At 44.8% G+C, this 20,119-nt stretch overlaps 3 protein-coding genes across 3 annotated transcripts in view; 2 read left to right on the forward strand and 1 right to left on the reverse strand.

Moving 5' to 3' along the window:
• The window catches only part of LOC308165161 (NACHT, LRR and PYD domains-containing protein 12-like), a 436,373-nt gene that overhangs the window by 119,031 nt on the left and 297,223 nt on the right, over positions 1-20,119 (forward strand). The window lies entirely within an intron of this gene.
• On the reverse strand, positions 5,028-15,071 carry pdia3 (protein disulfide isomerase family A, member 3). The gene is made up of 13 exons (XM_080538823.1): positions 14,739-15,071; positions 13,294-13,372; positions 12,696-12,813; positions 12,028-12,135; positions 11,323-11,452; positions 10,846-10,962; positions 10,145-10,270; positions 9,175-9,357; positions 8,191-8,299; positions 7,542-7,670; positions 7,337-7,416; positions 6,085-6,142; positions 5,028-5,602 (listed from the first exon to the last, which is right to left on the reverse strand). The coding sequence occupies exons 1-13, from the start codon at positions 14,879-14,881 to the stop codon at positions 5,483-5,485; spliced, it is 1,500 nt and encodes a 499-aa protein (XP_080394949.1). The 5' UTR covers positions 14,882-15,071; the 3' UTR covers positions 5,028-5,482.
• LOC308165057 (cation channel sperm-associated protein 2-like) overlaps positions 16,304-20,119 on the forward strand; it is a gene marked incomplete at both ends in the record, with an annotated part of 7,947 nt that continues 4,131 nt past the window's right edge. Inside the window, 7 exons of the mRNA XM_080539158.1 lie at positions 16,304-16,315; positions 16,432-16,600; positions 17,047-17,223; positions 17,501-17,569; positions 18,139-18,311; positions 18,528-18,689; positions 19,899-20,023. Of these exons, the coding sequence (XP_080395284.1) occupies positions 16,304-16,315; positions 16,432-16,600; positions 17,047-17,223; positions 17,501-17,569; positions 18,139-18,311; positions 18,528-18,689; positions 19,899-20,023 (887 nt within the window). The remainder of the gene's footprint in view (positions 16,316-16,431; positions 16,601-17,046; positions 17,224-17,500; positions 17,570-18,138; positions 18,312-18,527; positions 18,690-19,898; positions 20,024-20,119) is intronic.

Genomic DNA, 20,119 nt, shown 5'->3' on the forward strand with positions numbered 1-20,119 from the left:
TTATAGGTTACATGATTAACTTTATAGGTTACATGATTAACTGTAATTGGTCCCAGAAGGCCTTGCGGCAAGACGTCATAGAAGTTGACAGTTTAGTTTGTTGGTTTTGAGAAATGCAAATTGTAACGTCCAGAATTAAAGTGAATATCCAATAACTCGTTTATTGTTTGAAAGTGATCAAAAGTGTAGGCCAACAGATTTTTTTATATAAAGAAGCTTTCGCTTTATAACCCGACGTCCTAGCCATCATTTAGGAAGGTAGAAAATACTACAAGGATACGGCTTTTTGGCACATTGCCCCTGTTATCATGACAACTGATGCTTCAATCACAATGTCGCGCAATATCAACGTCAGTCACTTTTGAAGTTCAAACAGCCTCACAGTCATCCATGAACTAATAGATGACAAGTAATTATATAATAATAATATATCAATATAAATATATATATATGTCATTTCACATTCTCTTCCTTCCGTTTTTTATATTGTAGCCATGAGCAACAGGACGCTTCGGCAACCTGCTAGGTGGAATGAGGAGGCTGCTAGGCTGAAGGAGGACAGACCTATTACTGTAAGTGTAACCATCACTATTAGCACACACGTCCCTGCAGTTATACCAGTGTTGTGTAACCATGTAGCCATGAATGATGCCACACCTCCTCTGTTCTGCTCCTACAGGTCTGTTCGGGTGACGAGGCCTCTGAGGCCACGGTTGCCCCCGGGGACAAAGAGGCCCAGAGAGCAGCCCCCCAGGAGGAGAAGCCTGACGGAGATGAGACCCCCAAAATGTCTCGTCTGGCCCGGTCGTGTGTGCGTGTGCAGGCGGAGGAGAAGGAGAAGTGGAGGGCCCTGTTGGAGGCCAAGGACTCTGAGCTGGAGGCAGAGAAGGCCAGCAGCGCTCTGGCAAAGGCGGAGTTGGAGAGAGAAAGGAGGGCCAATGGAGAGAGAAAGGCCTCCTCCAAAAGCTCCACGATATGGAGCAAGAGAGGGGCAGCCTCCTCCACAACATCTCTGACCTGGAGAAGGAGAGGCGCCAGGCCCTCCTGGAGACCGTCACTGCAGAGGACAAGAGTCTGCAGAGTGAGGCCCTGGCGGACAAGGAGGCAGCGGAGAGAGAGAGACCTCCAACAAAAACTCCACGTTATGGAGCAGGAGAAGAGGAGCCTCGTCTGTGACAACTCCGACCTGGAGAAGGAGAGGAGCCAGGCCCTCGCTGCCCAGCGAGAGACTGAGGGGAGCCTGGCCGGGGTCAAGGCGACCCTCCTGGAGACCGCCAACGCCACCAGGGAGGCAGAGGACCAGATCAAGGCCCTGCAGAAAGAGGCCCTGGAGGACAAGCTGGCGGCAGCTGAGAAGGCTCAGGTGCTTGACAGGGAGGTGGAGGAAAGCAGACAGAGAGAGAGAGACCTCAACAGAAAAGTCCATGTTATGGAGCAGGAGAAGAGGAGTCTTGTCTGTGACAACTCCGACCTGGAGAAGAAGAGGAGCCAGGCCCTCGCTGCCCAGCGAGAGACTGAGGGGAGCCTGGCCGGGGTCAGGGCGACCCTCCTGGAGACCGCCAACGCCACCAGGGAGGCAGAGGACCAGATCAAGGCCCTGCAGAGAGAGGCCCTGGAGGACAAGGAGGCAGCGGAGGAGGCTCTGGTCCTTTGCAGGGAGGAGGTGAAAGAAGGCAGACTGAGAGAGAGAGACCTCCAACAAAAACTCCACGTTATGGAGCAGGAGAAGAGGAGCCTCGTCTGTGACAACTCCGACCTGGAGAAGGAGAGGAGCCAGGCCCTCGCTGCCCAGCGAGAGACTGAGGGGAGCCTGGCCGGGGTCAAGGCGACCCTCCTGGAGACTGCCAACGCCACCAGGAAGGCAGAGGACCACATCAAGGCCCTGCAGAAAGAGGCCCTGGAGGACAAGCTGGCGGCAGCTGAGAAGGCTCAGGTGCTTGACAGGGAGGTGGAGGAAAGCAGACTGAGAGAGAGAGACCTCCAACAAAAACTCCACGTTATGGAGCAGGAGAAGAGGAGCCTCATCTGTGACAACTCCGACCTGGAGAAGGAGAGGAGCCAGGCCCTCGCTGCCCAGCGAGAGACTGAGGGGAGCCTGGCCGGGGTCAAGGCGACCCTCCTGGAGACCGCCAACGCCACCAGGGAGGCAGAGGACCAGATCAAGGCCCTGCAGAAAGAGGCCCTGGAGGACAAGCTGGCGGCAGCTGAAAAGGCGGAGGAAAGCAGACTGAGAGAGAGAGACCTCCAACAAAAAGTCCACGTCATGGAGCAGGAGGAGAGGAGCCAGGCCAACGTCAGCGCCCTGGAGAGTGAGGCAGCTGAGGCTCTGGTCCTCACCAGAGCTGCTGCCCTGCTGGACCTGGAGAAGAGCAGGGATGAGGCCTGCACGAAGCTCCAGGAGGACAGAGACCGGTGGGGGGAGGAGAAGGCCTCCCTCACAGCCGCCAACCTGCTCACCGCTGAGGCTGAGGAGAGGAGCAGGGCGGAGGTGGACGCGCTGAAGACGGACCTGGTCACCTCTCGTCAGCAGCTCTCGCTTTCCCAGACCAAGCTGCAGCAGGTAGAGGACCAGGCCAAGCTGCAGCAGGTAGAGGACCAGGCTCTAACAAAGAGGAAGGAGGAGCTGGACGACCTGACGTTGGTTGGCGACGAGTTGGACGCCGTGTGGGAAGAGAAGAGAGAGGAGGAGAAGAAGTCCAAAAATCTTAAATGTTTAGGGTTAGGCTTTGGGTTAGTGTTAGGGTTAGGCTTTGGGTTAAAACGTTTATTGGGTTAGGGTTAGAGAAAGAAAAGAAAAGAGAGAGGAGAAGAAGAAGTCCAAAGTTCCCTTCTTTAAATGTTTAGGCTTAGGGTTTGGGTTAGCACATTTAATTCGTTAACATATTTTTGGGTTACTTGGCATATTTATATGGTGTTTGAAAAAAACTAAAAGTGTTTGAATGACACACACACACATGCCAGAAGTTCTATCTTTTCAATAAAAGCGTGCTAAAAAAATGTATGTGAGACTTCATTTCCAATTTTATGTGAGATTTCATTACAAAAGTCAGTAATTAGTGTGCTTGCTGTAGGCAAAGTCAACCAGGACTATATACACGTGTCCGACAGGTCTAAGAGCACCACTGAGACACGGGAACTGGCAGCCCTTTCTCTGACAAGACAAGACCACGTGGAAAACGTGAAAAACACAAAACATGGATGCCTGTTTCTACAGATTTAACAATACACAGATATCTTACATCAACATGTTCATCTCTTCACACTGTCACTCCACATCTGAATATCTGTTCTGGCCGTTTGACGTTTGTTTGTTGACTAGCTAACACAGTGGCTTTGACACCCAGTTACTACGGTAACGGTCTGTGGTCTAACACAGGGATGGGCAACTTGGATGGTGGTGGGGGCCACAGAATGTATGTACTGGTGTAACAGAGTTAAACATTATGTACAGTTAGGTCAATATATATTTGGACACAGACAGAATTTTTAATTTTAGCTGTTTACCAAAACATCTTCAAGTTACAGTTATATAATGAACATGGGCTTAAAGTGCAGACTCTCAGCTTTAGGGTAAGGGTATTCACATCCAAATTGAAGGAAGGGTTTAGGAATTACAGCTCTGTAGCTCCCTCTTTTTCAAGGGACCAAAAGTAATTGGACAAATGACTCAAAAGCTGTTTCAAGGGCCAGTGTGGACTATTCCTTCATTATTTGTTAATCAATTAAGCAGGTAAAAGGTCTGAGTTGATTCCAAGTGTGGCATTTGCATTTGGAAGCTGTTCACAGGTCAAGTCAATGTAGGTCAATGTAGGCATTGTGAAGACCTGATGTGTGTGCAACTGAAAATATATGGACAAACGCAACCAGATTGACCATTGACAGACAACCAAACCAAGTAATTCGTTGATGACATTTTCGCATTTTACCTCAATTTAAATGAAAACTGAAAAAGATTGGTGTTCTACAACTTGGTGGTTGTAGACTGGTAGTGTATAATAAACATGCACAATGTGACATTCCTGCAAGGTAAAATGTCCCAGTTGCAAAGGCTGAGATGTTTGCAAGAAGAGAATCAATTATCATGTTTTACATTAGTAAAAGACTGGGGTGTACTCCATCAACATCGCTAAAGGAAAATCCAGGCTTATTTTTTTTGTCTTGCGAAAAGAATAAGCCTGGATTTTCCTTTAGTAACATTGATGGGAACACCCCCCCCCCCCCCCAAGTCTCATTAATTTAGACTCAACCAGATTGAAACAAATACATAATTGAATGCACAATGCTCATTTGCAAATGGTTTGCATCTAAAACACATGGGTTTGTAAACAATAGCATGGGCAGATGAATTGCTTGCAGGTGGAGCCTACAGCAAAACATGGGGTGTGGACTTGCTTACAACTTCTGACCGCACGTTTTATGTCCTGCGACCCCAGAATGTCGCCGAGACACGAGATTCTGGGATCCGAGATCAGTAAAAGACCAGTGCTTGTAGGGGTAGAAAAGTCAGCCACAATACGTGACTTTAGAATTATAAGGTTCTATCTCCGTTTAGGGTAGTTCAGAGATATTGAGCGTCAAAGTTTTTACATTCCATTATGTTTTGTCAGATGGAACCTTTGTATTTTATTAATTACTAACTAAAAAATGTAAACATTTTAAAAAAATAACACCACACAGGCATTAATAAACACCTAATGGATCAGATTATGTAAAAGACTAAATTTTGACAAAAATGGAGATAGAGCCTTATAATTCTAACGTCACGAATAGTAGAAATGGCAGCATGTCTGTTCCCACTTATCTAAGTAGTCCCCAACCCTTCCTTAACCATAACCCTAATTTGATGAAAATCTAATTGTGCATTTGGTTTTTTAAACAGTCGCAATAGCGCCACCTATGGAATATTTGAAACGTGGGACCATTGGGCTGTGGGAACATCGGGATAACCCTGTAGAAAGGAGTTCTTCAGTCATTACTCAAAACAAACATAATACAACACCTCATCACGAATCAATAATTTACAGTCATTGGTTTTGTGGGCCTTTTATTTCACGATCCTTCCAAATGTACAAAAAACAAAGTGGTACAAAATAAAAACGAAATAAAAAGAAAATTCACCATAAACCAACCACCCCCCCTCGTCCAGAAAAACAAAAACAAAAACAAAAACCAATAAGATGACCGGAATTGGTCTCAAACCAAAGTGCATCGGTCTGAGGTTACAGACCAGGGGAAATAATCTCAATTTCAAAGCGGTCCCTCTTCCATACATCTAAAAAAATCATCCAGGCCCCTGGCCACCTCCACCTCCTCCACCTTACACCGTATTCCCAGATCAGCAGGAGACCCAAGGGAGGGCTGTCTTCGTCGTGACTGCGGTCAGAGCATTCTGTAGTTCACTAAAGATTGGAATATAATTTAGTTCTTTGTCAGGATTCTTTTTCCCCCTCCTCAGTACGTTCGTTGGCTGGACTCGAACTTTTTAGAGCTCCTCCTCCGACTTCTTCTTCTTCTTCTTAGACGGCTCCTCTTCCGCTGCCACCAGGGGGTTGGTCGCCTCCTTCTTCAGGTAGGCCAGGAAGTCAGCGACCTCACGACCTCCCTGGAAACAGAAACGTCAACAAAGCCAGAGTTAATAATAATAATCCGTTGCTTAGCAACCAGTAGCAACCGACTGTTCAGCGGATGAATAATAATAATAATACATTAGACTTATATAGCGCTTTTCTAGACACTCAAAGACGCTTTACAAACTGAAAAGATCGAGTAGTAGTAATAAAAATAAAAGTATACTGGTCTAATTCATTTTTAGATTACTAAATCTAAATCTAGGTGTCTTTGTAGGACAATCTACTCTGTATACTGCAGTTACACCTAGATTTCGGGCAGAGAAGCGGGCGAACAAGCAACGCCAGCGTCCTCTCTCTCTCAACCGGCATTTTTTTGAAAAGCTCAAATTTGTATCAAGGTTTTATGAAGGGTTAGCTGCTGAATTAACCACTCTGGGGCGATAAGGTAACAAAATGTGAACTCAAGAAACTTCAGAAATGTAACTGGTTTATCATATATACACTCAAGGCCAACCTCGTATTTCTTTGGGCTCTGCTTCTGTCCAGCTGGAGAGAAAAAGATGGTTGGGAATCTGAAAGAGAGAGAAAGGGAGGGGCTTTAGGATCATAGAGACTCAGAACCAACATCTACAAACATATCACAAACAAGACTGGATCCAGGACAGGTGCTACATATCAACGGTTTTGCATTTTGATATGCATGTCTATTAGATTTCAAGATCCTTCTGCTTGTTTATAAAGCTCTCACTGGCACAGCACGAGAATATCTGAAAGACCTTTTGCTAGCATATCAGCCCAATAGAGCTCTCAGGTCTTCTGACGCTGGTTTTCTCTGTGTACCACATGTACAAAAGAAGAGATTTGGTGAGGCTGCATTCTCATTTTATGGACCCAAATTGTGGAATGCACTGCCAGTTTATATTAGGGATGCAACCTCAGCAAATTATGTTCAAGTCAAAAAACCCATCTTTTTAATATTGCGTTTAAATGACTAAATAATTAAATGATGATTATATAATGATTGGAGCACTTTGAGCTGCAACGTTTGCAGGAAAAGTCCTATACAAATGAAAGTTATTATTATTATTATTATTATCTATTACATCACGCTCTAATCTAGCAAGAGGAGAGAGCAGCAAGTAATCACGCACAGTTCTGGGCTGACCGGCACGGATTTGGGGTTTAAACGGACCGGCTGTGATGTGGTCTACTTTAGAAATCCCTCATGTGGCGAGGTTTTGTTTATTTTCTGTTGTTTTGGTGGTAGGTACCAGCATTAGAAGCCAGGGTGACACATTTTGCTAACATCACTGTAGGCCGTTCAAAAAATAATCATTCATTCACTCATTACTCTCACCCAACATCCCACCCAAATCTGTGGGTTGATTTCAAATAAAACAAGGCAAATACATCCACACAAATCACTCGTAGTCCACAAACACACAAGCTTTTATACACAAAACCGGCAACTTTTGATTTGATAAAGAGTAACGTGGGTTAACTGGATATGTGCTCTGTGGGACGGAGGGACATTTTTAAATTTTTCAAATAACAGTCGTTAGGCTACTAACGAATCAAATAAACACTACAACATGCGCCTCTGACAACAAGCCCGAACTTGGATAGCGAGAGATGGGAAGGAACCGGAGGTGAGATGCCCGATAGCCAGGTATTCTGGGAACCAAACTGTTCTGTAGCTTCAGCTATTCTTTCTTGCATGACTTAGGAGGGTTGTTCCTCCGTGGTATCTGGGAGGAATCACTCACCCCTTGACGTCGTATTGGGACGGAACATCGTTGGCTGTGGCGTCCATCTTGGCGATGACGATGTTGGGGTCACCCGCGACCTGGTGGGTAGAGAAGAGGAAAGGGTTAACACACACACACACGAGTGCAGATCACACTGCTCCCAGGTAGCAGCGCTCACCTTCTGACACACACACACACACACACCACACACACACACACACACCTTCTCTCCCAGCTCCACGTATTTGGGCTCCAGGCTCTTGCAGTGGCCACACCAGGGGGCGTAGAACTCGATCAGCACGTCCTTGCTGTCGTCGTTCACGATGGCGTCAAAGTTCTCTGCCACCACGGTCTGTTACAGATGCATGATGGGAACACAGTGGGAAAAAAAAAGTGACCTTGGTTAGAAAACGTAACAAACCGATCATAGATTTAAACCCCCCATGTCTCTTTGTGGAATAGACTTCCCAGAATGCATTTGGGCATTCTGGGCCTCCCCTTGTTGCACTACAGACTGTCCCTCTACCTCAGTACCATCCACTACCTTATATCACACTTTTAACCTGTGCACTTTATTTTCTACTGCACCGATGTATGTCCCTATGGTCACATACTCTTTGTTTTATGTCCTATTGTATTCTGTTGTGATGTTGTCCATTATTCTTGTTGTTTTTTAAATCTATTGTACGGTTTTATGTCATGAGGACCATGGATGCAAATGAGCTCACAGCTAAATCCAGCATATTTACTGTCACCATACTCTGTCTAAGTGACTGTTCATTAATGTGCACTGTCCTGACTAAATAAAGATCTATCTATCTATATATCTATCTATCTATGTATTTCCAGCCTCCCTCAGAGCGGTGTCTCACCTTGACCGGCCCGTCGTTGTTCTCAGGGACGGCCTCAGACTTCAGGTAGCGCTTCAGCTTCCCGTCAAAGAAGTCCTGCAGGAAAGCCTCCAGAGCCTTACCGTCACGGCTGGGGAACACCAACCACATCTGGTTATTATTAATAATAATAATAATAATAATAATAATACATTAGACTTATATAGCGCTTATATAAGTCTGAATATCTAACCCATAACATTAACAGTTTTTACACTCTGGCCGTTTGTTTGATAGCTAGCAAAGACATGTTCACCAAAGCTATACAGCAGTTACTATGACAACCCCCAACTGTCAAAAAGGCTGTTTATGGCAGGAATAATAATAATAATAATAATAATAATAAATTAGACTTTTCTAGACACTCAAAGACGCTTTACAAACTGAAAAGATTGAGTAGTAATAATAAAAAGAAACAAAAAAGGTAAATAGAAGAAAAGTATAGGGGCCTAATGAAGGTAGTGCTGGGGACACATGGGAAGGGGAGAGGGGGAGAGGGTTAACTGGTGAAGGCGAACTTGAAGAGGTGGGTTTTGAGGGCCTGTTGTTTAAATGTTGGGAGGGTGTTGGCCTGTCTGATGTGGTTGGGGAGGGCGTTCCGGAGGGACGGGGCTACTGTATGTCACATGCTGGTTAATAAGACATTTCATGTGCATAAAGCTGACGTTGTATTCCTTTTATATGTTTATACAATAAACATATAAAAAACTATATAGTTTTATCCAACACAAATTCACCTCGTGCAATTTACACTAGTGCGTTGGGGAAGGGGACAGGAGGAAGGGAAAACGTATCTAGTCCTCCTGCCCCTTCCTTACAATATATTACAACTATACAATTATAATATATAGTCTCTTTCTAAAACGAACTAACATTTGACTGGATCAGTGGGGGCAAAGGAGGAAAAGGGGGGAAAAAACCTTATAATTCTAACGTGCCATTTTGCGATGCCTAGCAGCGACTCACGTGAACTCGTCCTTCATGACGTATTTGTCTCCCGTGGCGGTGCGGATGCCGACCACCGGCAGCTCCCCCGTGCTGGCGTCCAGGCCCATCTCTGTGATGTCGTGGCTGAAGCTCTGCTTGCTGGCCACCGCGAAGCCCAGCTGCTGCCCCTGGTCCAAGAAGCCCTTAGCCACCTTCATTACTCTGAGAGAGAGAAACAAAAAGGCACATTTTAAAAGTGAATTATTATTATTATTATTAACCTTTATTTAACCAGATAGGTCAGTTGAGAACCAATTCTCATTTACAATGACGATCTGGCCAATTGGCAGAACAGAGGCAAGTCTGTACACAAAACACAACACAGTATATACGATATAGAACACAACCCAATATATACAATATAAAACATGAGTGCAATACACGACAATTATCAAAAACATCTATACATCACAACACAGTATGTAAAAGACAGCAGGGAGTCCTGAAAGAGTCCTTCTGCACGATTGACAGGGTCCCCACACCTTCTGAAACATCAGATTCAAGCACCTTTCAATGACTTTCAAGACTCAATTCCTCTCAAATTCAAGGACCCAACACGGCATCGTTTGAGACAGATCTAGATGAGGATTTATATAATAGGAACTATCACAGACAACAATTAAAAAGAGAGGCTTGAATGTGTGAACACTAGATGGTCTCTTGCCTTCTCTACCACAGCACAGCAAAACAATATATTGTGAAATATGTGTAAAGGTAAGCAATACAGAGACTTATTTACTAGTTGACAAGCTATTTACTAGCTTAGAGAGAGAGGGAGGGAGCACTTTCAAGCACTTTCAATGACCCATGTCTATTTTCAAAAACTTTTAAGACCTTGATTTCTTTTACTCAAATTCACAAACTTTCAAGGATTTCAAGGACCTGTGGGAACCCTGAGGAACAGACACACACGGCCCCTTTAAGAGGCAAGCTGGATCCGGGAGCGTACCTGTTCCTCCAGTAGTTGGAGCCCTTGGGGTTCTTGACGTAGTCGACGTCGTAGTAGGCCACCAGCAGGTCTTTGCCCTTCATCTGATCCTTGTTGTCCTCAGTCATGTGGGGGCACATCCCGAAGCTGAGGATGGGAGGAGAGAGAAAACGAAATCCATGAAGTGTGACGATTTTAAAAACCGGTTCGTCACCATCCATCCACGGAGATCATCTTCAACTTTAATAGACAAGTTGGCCTTTTAACCCTATAACGCCTGAACCATGAAATAATTGCAGGAAAATGTTTTGAATTCTTTAAACTATATTGAACCTTAAGAAACATTTAAAAAAATGTATGGGGTTAACATAGGACCTAGGACCTAAATAGCTGCAGTACCGCATTTGATACGCACTTTCTGACACGATTTTTACTATAAAATACATCATGAAATATATATAGTAATTATGAGTTGCTTCAAACAACTAGATACTCATGTTGGATATCAGTAAGAAAGTATGATACGTGCGGCGTTACAGGGTTAAAGGTTAGGTTTAGGCATTGTAGCGAACTGGACAGGAAGTGTAACTCGCCCCACGCGGGAGTCGAACCCCGGTACCCCGCGTAACCGCCGGCCACGATAACCACAACACCAAGAGAGTTGACTCACTCAGTGGAGCTGCTAACAGGCCTTATACAGGTTGGTTACAGTAGAAACTCACATGTTATCCTGGATGAACTTCTTGATCTTGTTGCTGGTGAACTTCTCCTCGCTGAACGGGACCGTGCTCTCCTCAAACTTGTTACTGAGGCGGGTCGGGCGGAACAGGATGATCCCCCTGCGACACACAGAATGGTAAAATGGTAAGTGGACTGCACTTATAAAGCGCTTTACAACAGCCTCTCATTCACACATTCACACACCAATGGCGGCCAAGCTACCATGCTAGGCGCCGGCCGGCCCGCTCACTGGGAGCAATTTGGGGTTCAGTGTCTTGCCCAAGGACACTTCGACATGTGGCCAGCCAGGGCTCGAACCGCCGATCTGCCGACCTTGCGATCATTAGACGGCGGCTCTACCTCCTGAGACACAGCCGCCCCAAGTCAGACTTCGGGTTGGCCTAAGAGGACGCTCACACAAGGAGTTACGTGGGGGGGGGAGAAGTTACGGGGAGGGGGGGGGGGACCAGAACACTCACTCTCCCTCCACGCCGTGTTTCAGGAGCAGCTCCTCGGCGTTGGTGTGGGCGAAGCGGTAGGACTCCCTCAGGGCGCTGGCTGACTTCTTGAACTCTGCTTCAGCCGGGCTTCCAGCGTCGGCGAAGAAACCTGAAGAGGAACAGATAAACATTTATATTTTTGGCTTTTTGGCATTTTCAGGGTTCCCACAACTTCTGAAACATCAAATCCAAGCACCTTTCAAGGACTTTCAAGACTCAATTCAAGGACCCAACATGGCATAGTTTGAGACAGAACATATATGTTTTTTTGAGAGAGAGAGAGATGTCTATTTTCAAAAACTTTTAAGACCTTGCTTTTTCCCCCTCAAATTCACAAAGTTTCAAGGACCCGTGGGAGCCCTGCATTCAGCAGACGCCTTATTCCAAAGCGACTTACAAATCGATACATTTGACTAAGCAAGAAGTGAATCATCAATACCCCCAGTCGTAGCAGGAAGAGTAAAGTTGCTCAGGCCCGGGGCCATTGGCAGTCATCGTGATAAAAAAAACAAGACAGCTATCACACTATGAGTAACGCAAGCTTAAACTAGATACTCTTTACTTACTCAGATCAACAGGAAGAGGCTTGACATTTAGAGAGAACATGTTTTAGTGACGGATCACATTGCTGGCAATGGTTCTAGTTCCGAGTCCAGACGAGCAGAAAAGAAAAGGCAACTTTACCCACAACACTCGCGTCCTGGCCTCCGATGTATTTCTCAAACTCTGCTTCGGTCTTGATCTCCACGGAAGCGGGGCCGGCCTGCTTCTTCAGGTGGCTCACGATCCCATCTGACAGTGAGAGAGAGAGAGAGAGAGAGAGCGAGAGAGAGAGAGGGAGGGAGGGGAGAGAGAGAGAAGGAGAGAGACAGAGAGGGGGAGAGAGAGGGAGAGAGAGAGGAAGAGAGAGAGAGAGAGAGACAGAGACAGAGAGAGAGAGACCATTGAAAAAACGGGAGAGGAACAAGGACTCATTCCATATGTGTATAACATGCGGACAATACAGGCAGTAATTATGTCCGTGTGGATTCAATTCAATTTTATTGGCCATGTACAGTGAACTAGGAACGTGACCTGGTATTCTCCATGCTGAACAAGCTACAGTACATACAACAACAAGACGACGACAACACGACAATACTCAAGACAAAATATACAGTACCAATACGAGTGATTAAATATACTGTACAACTTAATGCAAGAACGTGTAAAGAGCCAGGTGCAATGATCAGGAGTTGTTGAGGAGGGCTATGGGGCTTTGGGGAAGAAACTGTTCAAGTGGCGTGATGTTTTTTTTTTTTTAAACTGTTGGCCTCTGGGTAAATTGTGAATAATGACGTTGGTCTCCGTACCTGCGGTTCTGGGTCCGTCATAGCCGCCGGAGTCCTCTCCGTCTCTGAAGATCTTCAGCGTGGGGTAGCCGCTGACGCCGTACTTGCTGCAGACGCTGTTGTGGACCGTGCAGTCAACCTAAAGCACACGACAGGTCAGGTGACCATACAACCTAAAGCACACGACAGGTCAGGTGACCATACTCGGTGGTAATTGGTGAGAGCGGCAACGAGACGCAGGATTTCACACACACAATGTTTCATGTGTTTGTAAAACCAAATACTGAAAAAAATCCCACCGCTCATCCGTTATCAAACTTAGCTGAAGTAGCTGGAACTGAATACCAGAGTATCAGTAGAATACAAAACAGCATCCGCACACTCAAACCTCGAAGAAGTTCTATGACCGAAAGCTCACAATAAGCTATGTTTTTTTTGCAGTGTTTGAGTCTGCAGATGCTGTTATTTTGCACTCTACTGATACTCTGATACTCTTCAGTTCCAGCACCTCAGCTAAGATAACGGATGAGCGGTGGTATTTTCATGCGTTTGTAAACCAAAAAGTTAAATGGAGGAGTCACACAAACGACAAAAGTGACCCGAGTGATCAAAGCAGTACCTTGGCCAGCGCTACGATGCCTTTGAGGCGTGTGGCAGCCACTTCATACTCGGGCGCTAGTCTTTTACAATGGCCACACCTAAGGGAAGGAGAAATCAGACACAGGATATGAATACCACCTCTGACCAACACAAAGCACCACTTCTACTCCGCCAGAAAACTATTCAGGCGTAGGGAAATCTAGAAGAGGGAGTGGGAGTGTGGAATTTGATACCCATCATGATGACTGTGCAGATGAATGAATCTCAGTTAAATGTGTATTCATTTATTTTGTTTGTATTTTTGGATTTGTTTGGGCTAATTCCCGTAATTGTTTTGAAACGTATAAATCAGAATGTTAATACAATATTTGATTGATCGAACGGATTCGATGATATCTTCATTTGGAAGACATGGGGGGAAGTTTGACAGCATTGTTAAAGCCACTCGTCTTCCCCTGTAGCAAGCTGCGGCCCAATCAGAAGCGGCCACCCAAACTTAGAGGCCTTAACCGGCCAATCAGAGAGTTACACCAGCGACTAGGCCCAACCCCCCAACTTCCTCAGTCTACCTCATCCTTAAAGGTAGTGTCCATTCAACTCAACTGGGTTACGAGCAAGTTCATAACTCACACTCTATAATATGAACCCGAAAACAGTCATTTATAAACCATAAACTGACTAAAACACTGAGAGTGTGGTTTTGTATTAAGGATAACATTGAGGCGTGACAGGTCATTTCTACCTTCTAACCTAAGAAAACTAAGCTAACATGACAAGCGTAATCTGACATCAAATATCCTCAGGTGCATAAACATAATAAGGAGAATCCTAAAAGACTAGTGCGTTCGTAAATTCGCTCTGGAAATAACGATCAGCACTCATCTCTCATATAGAAACGAGTTCACCAGACAGACTGCAGCACATTTGCAGCTAGATAGATAGCTGGATAACATAGAAGCGTGGTGTTGCAAGCTAGCTTAGATCACCATTCACATCTATTGGACACAGTTTAGCCTAGCTAGATGCTTGGCACCAGGTCAGAGTAGATGCTTTAATAACACATGTTAGCTCCCAGAGTGATGCTTTAGTTTAATAACATTAACGTGCATGGATGAAAGAAAGAAGTCTCAACCCAGCTCAGACGACAAAAGTCCCAGAAGCCAAAATGATTCAGTTAATTAAAAAGAAAAAAAACAAGAAAAAAAAACGCACTCACTCATTCTTGAATTCAATTCAAATCTTGAATTGATATAAAACAGGGGGGTATTCCATCAACGACTCTAAAGGAAAGTCCAGGCTTATTTTCGATAGTTAGCTACTTTAGCTTTGCAATAGTTGGGGGGGGCGGGGAGGAGAGGAACTAACTAACGGACACTAACGGCATTTCACATCTCAGACAATAATCAATATGCAACATCGCAGCCATTATGCACATTTAATTATCTAGTAAGTTTAGTAACTTACCAGGGGGCGAAGAACTCCACCAGGACCATGGGCAGGTCTGCCACGGTGCTGTCGAAGTCATCGTCCGACAGGTCGAGCACATCCCCGGCCTGGGTCTGGGCAGCCCCGGCGGCGAGCACAGCCAGGACGAACAACCGCAACATGGTTAAAGAGATGGTCTTCGATGCAGGGAAAAAAACCACAAAATGGAGGGAATTTGTACTTTCAACGGTACTTGTTAACAAGCCTGTTCTGGACCAGGGACTGTCCAACAATCTGACGTGCCGGATCGTGGGGCCCAGTGTTCAGTGTTTGGTTCGGGGAGAGAAAGAGAAAGAGGGTTTGGCTGGTGGTTGTTAAAGGATGTGCAGCCCGGGACTTTGTCAGAGTAACACCAAAGTGTGGCATCTCTCGATTGGTCGTTTTGGACCAGCGTCACGCTGTCTCGATCAGCCAATAGGAGACAGGCATTTACATGACTTCTCTCGATTGGCGTTTGGAACAGCGTCACGCTGTCTCGATCAGCCAATCGCAAGCCCAGGCATTTACATGACTTCCTGGTTGTGACTCCCAATCACCAACACACACACACACACACACACACACACACACACACACACACACACACACACACACACACACACACACACGCACACACACACACACACACACGCACGCACACACACACACACACACACACACACACACACACACACACACACACACACACACACACACACACACACACACACACACACACACACACACACACGCACACACCATTCGTCACCAATGCTTCATTATTGCTTCATGTTGCAATAAAAGTAATGATATTACAACATTGAATGCTATTGCATTGCGCATGCGCACTAACCCTAATAACCGCTTTTGAGGCCATCTCAATTATGTCAATGTGTGTGTAAACTAATTAGTTTCTTATTTAATTAAAACAATGAATAACGAGATAGAGAATGATGATGGTGATAAAGATATGGTCACTAATATAAATCAGCTATTTATTACTCATGTCAATGACTATCTCAAAATCCTAATTATTTGCGACTGTCCATATAACCATAGTCTATAGCCTACATACACAAATATTGATTGGTTATTATTTTTAGATGTTAGGTTGATATGATATTTATATTTATTTGTTAAAATGTTGAATATTTCCCGAATGACACAATAATTAAGCGTTATGGAAGGAGAAGCCGTGGTATGTCGTGGATATCGGCACAGCTAGCGGGTTACGGCACAACGGCAAGAGACAAACTTTTGAATGAAAGTTTGAATGTATTTTAAATGGAAATGTTTAGTTGTAAGTGTATTATTACTACTCGATCTTTTCAGTTTGTAAAGCGTCTTTGAGTGTCTAGAAAAGCTCTGTATAAGTCTAATGTATTATTATTATTATTATTATTATTATTCATCCGCTGAACAGTTGGTTGCTACTGGTTGCTAAGCAACGGCAAGAAGCCACCATTACCAATTTACCAAAGTTGCATTCTGTTGTCAGGAACTGTTCAGATGAGTCAACTGGTTTAGTTTAGGAGAACCAGAACTGGGCTAAAGTCACAAAGAAAATGGGGACACAGGTAAGTTGTGACATGACTGTTTCATATAGAACATATTAATTAACTGCAGATGTTCTTGTCTGCAATTTAGAGTCAAATCCATCCGTCTGATAGTTGTGTCTTGTTGTCATCCACAGGAGCCCCAGACCTCCTCCTCCAGACACACCAACAGCCACAGTGAGAGAGGCAAGGTCAACCACAGGGCCGAGGTCGTCAGGTCCAAACTCATCCAGAGCTTCTACCTGCTGGACCAGCTGCAGGAGGAGCAGCGAGGAAGTCCCAAATACTGCACCAACGATGTGCTCGGTATGGTGATGATGAGGTTTCTACCTCGGTTAGAGAGGGTTGTTTTCAGATGTTTTGAGAGCAAAGATGTTGATGTTGGTGATGTTGGTGGTGACGGTTGAGTTGAGTGGGAACAGGGCGTGGCTGGGGTAGCTGGGGTGTCTGGGGTCCTGAATGATAGCTTGAATAATAATAATAATAATTATTATAATTATACCTTTTTATTTGTATAGCGCTTTTCCTGCAAACGTTGCAGCTCAAAGTGCTCCTGAATGGTAGTTTGCGGCCGTTTTCACCACGTGGGCGCCGAAATTAAACCGACCCTCGCCGCTGAGGTCGCAGAGGTCGTGTGTTTTAGGTCGCATCTCTTCTTGAGCAACTTGATCATCACAAAGGTGTATGGGATGTAGTATCAATACACCATAAACGTTGTGTGTTGTGTGTATGTGTGTGTGTGTGTGTGTTAGACCAGGATAACTACACCAGTCTGGGGGGGAAGGAGGCTCACCAGCTGGTGCGCTTTGAGATCTCTCCCCAGAGGGGGGGGGGCACCATGACCATGGACCGCCGGCGCCAGGGGCGACTGAAGAACCGCTACTCTGACTACCCACCCGTCAACATGTTCGCCCACTGGATCATAGAGAGTATCCCCTTGAGAGTAACACTTGGGTTTAGTTTACATTTAGGATACCAGTAAATGTCACATATTTGTCATTTAAGTAGTATAAAACATAGCATTTTTTTAAAACTTGATTTACTGTTGAGACTTAGGTTGGATGTTTTATTTCTATATATAATATGTTTGGGATTTATAGAAATATAACAGTAGGCCTACAGGTTAACACGTTTACGCTAAGAAAGGAGCCTCTCACATCTTCTTTTCAAATACGATATTATGTTACCTTGACTGAATATTTTCAGGTAAATTGTTTGCAAATATAATTGTCTTCCTCATCATCCTGAACACCATTGTACTGGGGATCCAAGCAGGTAATCTAAAAATCTTTAGCATTTCAAAATGCACAACATTTTCACAACTGTGCATGCTTAGATAGAACATCAACATGCTAGAAACACATAACTACACATAATTAGATGATCACACAGTCCTTGCTTTTGAACATGTCCTAAAATGCATGTTTGTTTACAAGCCACTAATTATATATATATATATACTGTATATGTTACGGTACATGTGGGAATACGGTACATGTGGGAAAACTAGGGTTAGGGTTAGGTGCTACGTCGACTTGGTACATGCTGGCATGTCTACCCCTAACCCTAACCATAGCACCCTAGCACCTAACCCTAACCCTAGTTTTCCCACATGTACCGTATTCCCACATGTACCGTAACATATATATATATATATATATATATATATATATATATACACGTATTTAGTGATCCTAAAACTGGGCTTTTCAACACTTAAACGTTCGTAATATGATAAGAAAAGCTTTTGGGTCATTTGCAAGACTTGAGCATTTCTCCCATGCGGACCTTTTCAATCAGACCGTGTTACAAATCTGACAACCAGGCTAATCTTTCTGATCCAGAGGTTTTTGACAACATGGACCCTAATCTGGAGATCCTGAAACTCGTTCTGGACATGTTGGACTGGAGCATTCTGGCCATCTTCTTCCTGGAGATCCTGCTGAAGTGGGTGGACAACTTCCGGCACTTCTGGAAAAACACGTGGAACATCTTCGATTTTGTGGTGACCATAATGGTAACGGTCAAACAAACAAAAGAGACTTGTGATAGTGATAGATACGATGTGTTTGAGTAGATTTGGAGAATTCACGAGCATTCACGAGGCACCAGGATGTAAGGTACATGAATAGTGTCATCATACATCATATTCGCTTTACTGGGAATAGTTTGTATAAGTAGATCGATATCAGTCTGAGATCACACAACACTTGGGTGACTTCTCTCCTCCCAGTCTGTCTTGCCAGAGATCATCAAGGCCTTCAAAGGGGTGAACGCTGCCGACCTGGAGTTTGTGGAGCTCCTGAGGAAGTTCCGCATCCTCCGCTCCCTGAAGATCATCTCCAAGTTCAGGTCGATCCGTCTCATTGTGATGGCCCTCTCCAAAGCATTCAAGGTGGGTGAACCGATCAACCAAGGCCGGTCCTAGGCATAGACGAACTAGGCGGTCGCCTGTAGCTTGTTTTCTGATTTCTGATTGCACTATTAATGTTTGAATATGTTTATTTCTACCTTGTTTTCTGATTGTATATATTTTTGTCTTGAAACCATTGTTGTCCATATTTTTACTGTTGAATGTGTGGGTGGTGATGAAATAGTAATGGTGGCTTAATGTGGTGGTGGTGGTGGCGCCCCTAACATTTTGGGGGAGGGGCATCAAATCATACTCTCGCCTAGGGCACCTAAATGCCTAGGACCGGCCCTGCAATCAACCAACAACATTTCAAGAGCTATCATGTCAGTCCCAGCAGCAGCAGTGTGTTTGCACCATCTTCAGTGGGTGACGTCATTGACATGTGACTACCACTGAATGTGCAAAAATCAGCATTCCCAATATAGTGAAAATACCACCGCTCATCCGTGATCAGACTTAGCTGGGGTGCTGCAGCTGAAGAGTATCAAATAGAGTGCAAAAAAAGCAGCATCTTCACACTCACATCTGTGCAAAAAACGATGTTTATTGCGAGCTTTTGGTCTTTTCCTACGGTATTAGCCTAGTTAGAATAGAGTGTTGCAGCTTTTCGCAATATTAGCAAATGCCCTCACTTTCAAAGCATAAAAATCACCAAAACTCCCCGCATATTCCATTGCATAATCACGGTTGTTTGCCCGCATAATGAAGTTTTTTTTTACATTGCATACTCAAGAAAAAAACAAACTGCTGACCCGGAGCGACCCGGGACTGTAGGAGGAGTTACGTGTCATAAGAGCCGATATACAGCTCAACGGGGGGGTAAACGCGATAAGAATTATGTCAAAATGCAGCACTACTATCATGCACAGATCAGCCTTAAAACCTGTAACGTTACGTGCCTGTTACTCGCCGCTCACATCTGCGCTAGAACTAGAACTACTAGATCTAGCGCAGATGTGTTTTTATGAAGTCTATGAACATGGGATGACGATTTCCATTGACCAATCAACGGTCTGCAGTGTCGCACGTCACACACAGCCTGGCAAAAAAGTACCTTTCGCTACCCCTCTCGAACGGGAACTAAAAACGGCACGGGTACTATGGCCTGGTGCGGCTCGGTTGGCAGTGGAGAAAGGAGAAAGAACCGGGTCGGCCCAGTAGTGGAAAAGCGCCATATGTGTGTCCCGACAGGCCATGACCTTCATCTTCTTGCTGCTGCTGGTGTTCGCTTACATCTTCGCTGTGGCCGGAGTCATCCTGTTCCAGAGCTACACCCGCTCCGACGTGGACGGCCTGGTCTACAGCCAGAACTTCAAGTGTGTGAGATTAAGGGAATTGTAGTCGTAGATTTAGTGGACTACAAAAACACATACACAAGTATTCATGAGACAAGAAACACTCTGCAACTAAGT

Source organism: Nansenia antarctica, assembly GCF_963989245.1.
Source record: "Nansenia antarctica genome assembly, chromosome: 9".
Taxonomy (NCBI): domain Eukaryota; kingdom Metazoa; phylum Chordata; class Actinopteri; order Argentiniformes; family Microstomatidae; genus Nansenia; species Nansenia antarctica.